Source organism: Micromesistius poutassou (assembly GCF_964030765.1).
Source record: "Micromesistius poutassou genome assembly, contig: SCAFFOLD_1526, whole genome shotgun sequence".
Taxonomy (NCBI): Eukaryota; Metazoa; Chordata; class Actinopteri; order Gadiformes; family Gadidae; genus Micromesistius; species Micromesistius poutassou.
In genome coordinates, this window is record NW_028178602.1 from 4298 (window position 1) to 12699 (window position 8402).

Consider the following 8402-nt stretch of genomic DNA (forward strand, 5'->3'; position numbering starts at 1 on the left):
TTAAAATATGTAAAAAATAAGTACAAATAAGTAACATAGATCACAATAATAAATAATAATAATACAATCAAGTAAGTGCTAGTAAGATAAAGTAAAACAGTGGTAATAATACGTGATATGAGGGATATAATAAGTAATGAGGTGTGTATAGGTGTAGACAATAGGAAGATGTGTGTCCTGGGTCTCGTCCCCTCGTCGTGGGAGCAGAGGAAGTATACGAGTTGGTGGGTTTTAAAAATATCCTCTTTCCCGTGCTAAAAATAAGGGCTGGGTCTGGGGTCAGGATTGCGTTAGCGCTTCTGTCCGAACCAGTGCTGACAATGAGGTTTGACCACGTCCACACTCTGGCGGACGCTCTGGCGTTCAGCCCACATGGAGGATATTCATCCATGTGTGTATTGTTTGGATGTGTTATGGAATAAACATAAAAACGGGGAGAAGACAATATTTTTAGATTTTTTTATGTAAAATATGTGTGGATTTCAACATTTAACAGTCGTTAGAATAGGTCTCCAACAAGAACACTGACACTAAAATCAAGAATTACACCACAAAACAACTTTGTATGAACTCAAATAAAATAATATCGTAATAATAATATAACGACATTTTAACGTTTATTAAAATATATATATAATATTCTGCTCAGAATTATTAAGTTATTACAGCTTTGTAACTTTTCTTTGAATTGTTCATGATATTAATTACAGGCCTAGTTCATACATTGTTCTAGAAAAAAAAACGACGTGGCGTAAACCTACAGCTCTACGGTCTGGATCAGACTTATCCAGGATATTTACCGGTATATTGTAATATAAATACACATACATAGAATAAAATAGTTGTATGTCGAGTAAAAACGTACTTTTGAAATCCGGTTTTTCTTCTTTTATTTGTTTACACCTGTTGCCAGATCTCTAGGACCTACAAGGAGAGTGAGCCGGGGCCCCGGGGCGGACCGGGGGGCCCCTGGGCTGTTTGGACAGTGTGTGTGTGTGTGTGTGTGTGTGTGTGTGTGTGTGTGTGTGTGTGTGTGTGTGTGTGTGTGTGTGTGTGTGTGTGTGTGTGTGTGTGTGTGTGTGTGTGTGTGTGTGGGACTCGGCCGGTTGGTATGCGGCTCCCCCCGCGGCCCTCACGGTGCAGCGAGCCATACGCGAGGAAACCCTCACTTACAATGCGACCTTATCCCTCATGTCACTGCGAGACGACATCAGCCGCTTGGTCCTGGTTGTAAGGCCTAATTACTATTAATTAATGTGGCGTTCCTGAGAGACGTCGCCGCGTCTCACCAAAGCGCGTTCTTTGCCCTTTTTCTCCTTTTACAGAATAGTAAAAATGAACGCGTGGTCTCCGGAGGATTTGGGCCACGTGTGATGTTCATTTTTGGAGTTCAAAGTCAGAATTCTGAGAATAAAGACAGAATTTTGACCAGTCTGAGAATTTTGACGTTTAAGTGAGAATTTTGAGTCTAAGGTCAAAATTCAGACCGTTGACCTCTTTTTATGTCTAAATATTTAGAAAAGACAAAAAATAATCCAGGCTAAAAAATAAATGGACCCACTGACACTGACAAAGCATTCTGACCAAGATTACAAATTGTTTTCTTAAACAACCAGCTGACATTTAAAACGGCATTGGCTCTGACAATCATCTACATTGTTTGATAATGTTCATCTGAACATATACGGCTGAACAGAGGTTACGATGACGATTGATACATTAGTAATAAGCTGAGACACAATCCATTTACGCATTCAGGGAATTTATTGGGTGACTTGCTTAGTCCCTTAACAATTGGGTGAAATTTACAAGACAATCAAAATTTCAAAAAAAAAAAAAAAAAAAAAAAAAAAAAATTGTCATACCCACCTGAGGCCAGTGCGTCAGACACTCACACACACACACACACACAAGCACGCACGCACACACACACACACAAGCACGCACACACACACACACACACACACACACACAAGCACGCGCACACACAAGCACGCGCACACACAAGCACGCGCACACACACCGACCTCGACCATGCACCGTATCTCTTACCTGAACTTGGCCATCCTTTATGAAAAAAAAGTGAACGAAAACAGAGGCTGCTAAATTGACTGACTACACCAACAGCAAGGGACAGAATGTGGGTTACCAGCGGTACAAGTTAACCAAGAGACACCCCCCCCCCCCCCAACCCCACCCCCACCCCCACCCCCGCCCGTCTACAGTCCAATAAAACTACACGGTCACTGTCATAGTTGGTTTTCTGAGTATGGAATCCTTTTCATGACACATGTCATGAGGGGCGTGTCATGACAGCACATCACAGCAAAGGCTAATTAACATTACATCATACAGGAAACCACAACGCCCCCCCCCCCGCCCCGTTACTGTAGAGCTCCTGCCCTTGGGTCAGGGCAGCTTGGGAATTGAACCTGCTTCCTTTGAGAATTGTTTTTTTTTGATCAAGTGTACAAAAAAAAAAAGTTGTGAGATAAAGTGTGAAACTAAAGAGAGTTCCGGAAGAATGCAGGTTGAATGTTGAAAGTCGCTGAGCGGAGACGGTGGGCGATGTGTCGGTGTGTGGTTCTGTTTGTTTCAGCACACGGTTAAGACCGGTTCACAGCCACAGTCAACTGCCATTTTGTTTCAATGTGTTATTTTTGAAGAGAAAAATAAATAAATAAAAAAACTAAAACATGGCGGTCAGAGCGATGGAAACCACAGGACCAACTCCCAAGCTGCCCACCGCGGCTTAAACACGCCCAACTGGACACAGCTGGGCTGGACATGCAGTCAACCATTTCATAAAGAGGGCATCCTCAAGCTGTCTGGCATTACAGCGAGAGAGAGCGGGAGGGAGAGAGAGAGAGAGAGAGAGAGAGCAGGAGAGAAAGGGAGAGAGAGAGAGAAACAGAGGGAGAGAGACAGAGAGAGAGAGAGAGAGAGGGACAGAGAGAGAGAGACAGAGCAGGAGAGAGAGGGAGAGACCGAGAGACAGAGACAGAGAGAGAGAGAGAGAGAGAGGAGGGCAGAACAAAGTTAAGACCTATGATGGCGGACGAGGGCATCATTGTGCATTAGCATTCTACACCAAAAGTTCAAAGTTCGTTAAAAATCCAAATAAATCCAAACAAACAAAACCCAAAAAAATAGCATAAACTAGCCATCAGTGTGAGGGGTCAGGGGTCGGGGGGGGGGGGGGGGGGGGGGGGCCCGGACCGGCTGAGGTCATTTTAAGGTGAACCGATCAGGGTCCACGTGGAGAACAGGTCTTGGGGGAGTGGAGGGGGGGGGTTAAGGGGAGGAGACGCAGAGCCCCCTGCCTCCCCCAGAGTCCCCAGCCTTCCTTGGGCACTTCCAAAAACGAAGCGTGCATTCAGGAGAAGAGGAGGAGGAGCAGGAGGAGCAGGAGGATGCGCGGAGAGGAGCAGGAGGAGGAGGAAGAGGAGGAGGTGGGTGGATGAAGACGACAAGGAGAGGAGCAGCCGTGGGAGGAGGAGGTGCGCGGAGGGGGGGCGAAGCGGTGGCAGGGGAGCAGTCCGTCCCCCTCTCTGGGTCTCTCATTCCGTGGCCTTGAGGCTGAAGGAGAGTTTGGGCCTGGACTTGCCCTTGCCCAGGATCATCTTCTGCTCCTCTTTCTGCTGCCGCTGCCGGTCCTGCTCCAGCTTCATGCGCTCCTCGTGGATCTTCCTCTGCTCCTCCACGATGCGCAACTGCTCCTCCGCCTGACAAACGCACAATAGAGCAACACACGCACACACGCACACGCACACACACACATAAAGTGTTAAGTGAAAGAACAACAGGGCGAAGTGGAGACGGGCACCACGCCGGAGCCCAGTGCCCACAGGTGAGCTGACGTTTTCCCCCGCGACAGACGTCCAATGCATTTGTCGCGGCAGCTCTCGCCCGCTCTTTCTCCCGCTCTCCGTTCTAACGGCTACTTGCTCACTGTGGAATCAGTTCGCCCAAATCAGGCGGGAATTAAGTAAACACTGCGTTGTGAATTAGTCACGAACAGGACCTAAGCCCTGAAAACAGACGCCATGAACACAGTAAATAAATACAGGAGTAAATGTAAATAAGAAACTTGATTGTCCAGAAACGCAAGCCTGTGTCGAGTGGACGGGCCGCTGCGACGCGGGAGGGGGAACCCGGGGGGGCTTTACGCAACGCCAACACTGGGCTGGATGTTTGGAGGAGCAGACTCTGAGGGGAGTGCGTCACCTCTTAAAGTGCTCCTAATCTGGATGTTGGGACGTTTAAAATGTGCCACTAAAACCACAGACGGCATTCAAGGAGGAGAGCTGTCAACTGTTGGGGACGATTAAATGATGTGTACAAATAGCTCGGTCCGTACAGCAGAATGTTCCATCTTTGGTCCGCAGCGCAGAGCTGAGGTTAACAGACTTGGCCCGCTGCGCAGGTCTGACAGAGTCACGCAGCGGGCCGCCTCGGGTTCGCTCAATTTAATTTGGAAAATCTTCAGTCATCACGATTGATGAGTCATGATTAATTATAATTTTTTTGTGTATTAGTTTAATGCATTAGTTATAATTGATATCAACATACGTTTATTACAAACAGGACTGGGGCACTTGGAAATAAATGGAACACCTACTAACTGCGCTCTGAAAAGCAGCCGTGCGATTAACCCAAAAATACGAGGAGGTATTTAGCACCACAGTTCCTTGGTTCCTCATGAATAAGATATAGAAATATGAATGAGGTAAATAATGTATGGTTTGGCTGCCGTGGAGCCGGGGGGGGGGTGGGGGGAGTGAGTGGGAGCGTACCAGCTTGGCTTGAGCGTCCGCGATCTTGCGGTTATTCTCCTCCAGTATTTTCTCCAACTCCTCCCGCTTGGATTTTTCTTCTTCCTATACGGGCGACACGGCGCAGAGTTAGCTCACGAACAGGCTACTGCCACCACGGCCAACCCACACTCAGGCCCGCCGTCCAAGCCTCTCAGACACACACACACACGCGCGCACACACACACACACACACTGCAGGCACACAGTCCTCACAAAGCAGGCAAACTCACGCACACACAGAGAGACTCCCACTCACAACTTTTTCATTGCACCACAGAAAGGCTTGTTTAGTATCACGCACATGACCACACTTGGGCATTCTCTGCAGTCAACCAGAATAGTATTTGCTGTTTTACCCACAATGGGGTCTCCGTAAAGTTATTAAATGAGGGAAGGGGGTTGAGGAGGTTGAAACTAAGCCCACTATGATTAAAACATTTCCCTCTATTGGCCGTAAGAAAAACCCTCCCGCTAAAAGAAATTAAGACGGGCTCGGCACCAGTCTGATATTAACGATGAGTGTATCAAATATGACCAAATTAAAAACCTACAGGGGATAACCCAATTGCCACACTCACAAGTAGACTGATAAAAAAACAATCTAGACTAAGAAAAAAAAAATATGCAACTTCTTTATTTACATCATGAAAGAAAATCAAAGAGGGAGAAGAGAGAAGAGAGATCAAAAAAATTAAAAAAATAAAAGGATAAAATGGAGGGAATAGTTTTGGCTCACCAATGCACGTATACCTACGCATTTTCCTTGCCTGTGTACCTACACAACTGGTGAAAGCATTCGCCATTAAACGGTTGAATATTTACTGTCTGGTCCAGACTGTGTGGCCCCTGCAGAGACAGAGAAGCGCGTCCGGGGGGGCGGGCGGGCAGGTAGGTGGGTGGGTGGGTGGGTAGGAAGGAAGGTGGCTGGGTAGGTGAGAGGGGTACTCTGCCATACGCCACAGTGCACACTGGGAAATAGTCTTATTTATCTTGTACTGATCTCTGCACTGCTTAAGCCTGGGCCAGCTTGCATTCTTTCTGTACACATTCCTCTGTTTAACAGGTGCTCAGGCCGCCCTCGGCCCAGCGCCGTGGAGCACAGGGCTTCTCTGTGTGTGCTGGTCAGTGTGTGTGTGTGTGTGTGTGTGTGTGTGTGTGTGTGTGTGTGTGTGTAGATCAGTAGTGTGTGTGTGTGCGCATGTGCGTGTGTGTGTGCGAGTACTGTGCAGTTAATGTCGCGGCGGTGGAGCCCGGGGAGCTGCAGGCCTGCAGGTCAAACGTTACGGAGGCGGCGCTTGTGTTTAACAAGACCGCCGTGTTTCCAAAAGTCAAATCAATAAAACAACATCAAGGGAGGCAACATGGGTGCAGAAATAAGCCGTACTCCTAAAGGAAGCAAGTGGTCAGGGACACAAACACACATTCTCATGAGAAAAAGAAAAGTTACTTTTTTTTTTTTAACATAAAAAAAAAAAAAAAGGGGGCGCAACCAAAAGTATGTAATCAGGGTTAACAGACAGTAAGGGTTAGACCGGAGATTGTTGACCTTTTTCAAACAGGAAACAGGAAATGTGGTGGTCCGTCACTGTTTTGTATTCCACAATGGATGCCATCTAATGGGAGCGTCTCAAAACATTGTTATTAGAGAGGAGGGGGTGGGGGGATGAAGGCGGGGGGGGGGGGGGAGGGGGGGAACGTAGCGGAGATGTGGAAATAAAAAAAAAGAAGCCATCAATTAACCTAAAGGGATTCCCCCCGAAGGACCCCCCTCTCCACGCTGAGGGGAGGAAAGGCCAAACTAAACGCCTGAGCAGAAAGCACCTGCATGCCTGTTCAGGACCTAATCTCAGCAGGTGAAGGGAGGTTCCCTCGCTCTAAACACACCTCTGCCGTCCCAGTGGGGGGGGGGGGGGTGGGGGGGGTGGGGTGGTGTTCTGGTGGACAGACAGACTCCTAACGCTGCGGGCTAGGCACAGGTATGAACGAGGCATGCACAGCCCTAGTGAGCTCTGTTTAGTGTTCTTAGTGCGTGGACCCCTCGGACCACGTCTCCCGAGACATTAGCGCAGAGCCACAGGGTGCCCCCCCCCCCGGGCACCTCTGGGTCGCTACACTCCACCTTCTGTCCTTGTTAGCGATGCTTTGCTACTGTAGCGTACTCAACGCCCGACCCAGGGGGGCCAGCCCGGGGCTGTGGGGGAGGATCGTACCAACGGAGCTGTGAGATTGGACTTGACAACATGAAGACACTATCTGAAAAGGTTAGTATCAGGTTACAGAATGCAGGCGAGCAAGGTGAGGCTAAATTTAAATCAAGTATTGGAGCCGAATCAGCCACCGTTGGGCCACGGAAGACACTGGCTAGAAAAAACAAAACTAGTGTCGTTACAGTGAAGACATTAATGCTTACAGATATAAGGAAGTGGTTACAACTGAAAAAACGGTAAGAGGGAGATTACAAAGAATGACGGGTCCAGCAGAACTCAGCCATGGCAGAAGCATCACCAATGGCAAAAAAAATAAATAAATAAATGGAGCCAAGTAGTTAATTGACCTCGCAAAAAAACAATTTACGTCTAACCAAATGGCAGAGCGTCGCCACGCCGACGGCACCCAATCCACACACGACCCCAAACCCGGACCGTGATTTAGATCTACACTGGCACCACTCACAGAGCTCCCACTCAGCCTCCCTCTGGTCACACTAGTGCCATGGCTGGGCTCCTGGTCTGAGGGAGGGGGGGGGGGGGGGGGGGGGTCCGCGTACTAGGGCCTGTGGGGGAAGTCATGGGTGATGAGTAGGTGGGTGCTCAGGTAGGAGAGGAGGGCGGGGGGGGGTAAGAGGGAACGGGACGGGGGGGGGGGGTGCGTTCCAAACGACCGAGCGTTACCTCTCGGGCCTTCTGTGCGGACAGCTCGGCCTGCCGCTGGCGCTCCAGCTCCTCCAGCAGCTGCCGCTCCATGATGCGCTTGGCCTCCTCCACGCGCCGCAGCACCTCGTGCTCGATCTCGTCCTTGCGCTTCTCCAGCTCCTCCTCCACGCGCTTGCCCACCAGCTCCTCCACGCGCCGCGCCGTCTCCTCCTCGATCAGCTTCTCCTCGATTTCCTGCTGCCGGCTGCGGGGGGGGGAGGAGGAGGAGGAGGAGGAGGAGGAGGAGGAGGAGGAGGAGGAGACAACAGAGGGTTGGGTTTTGTGGAGGTAGGCGTCGCAGTGTGTTCACGTTACGTGTTGCATGCAGGGAACTAAACTAAACTCGGAACTGCATTCCGCCGCGGGGGTGGGGGGTGACCCCCCCAACCACAGCCAGAAACAATATCGTTAGGGAGAGAGCGCACAACTGGCGTCCATTATTAATGTGGTTAGACCGAGTGAACGAGTCGGTCGGGATGTTGACGGGTCACAGGAAGTTGACACCACACACGGCGCGCGAGGAACAACCACCGTCGGAGGGAGCTGAGCCCACATACCTCGGTCAGGACGCTTAGCTGTTAACAGTTTGTGTCGCAGCCCGAGAAAACCGGGGAACAGGTTCACGGTCACAGCTCTCATGAGAAGAGACGACCGTCAAGGGAGACCGGACGGG

General features: G+C 49.7%; 1 protein-coding gene across 1 annotated transcript; it reads right to left on the bottom strand.

Annotated features, from left to right (window-relative positions):
- Window positions 1-1764: 1764 nt before the first annotated feature.
- On the bottom strand, window positions 1765-7934 carry LOC311373537 (arginine and glutamate-rich protein 1; the record flags this gene model as incomplete). The annotated part of the gene is made up of 3 exons (XM_084490283.1): window positions 1765-3725; window positions 4797-4880; window positions 7709-7934. Coding segments are annotated over 3 exons (475 nt in total), but the record flags the coding sequence as incomplete, so codon positions are not given.
- Between the last annotated feature and the right edge of the window lie 468 nt (window positions 7935-8402).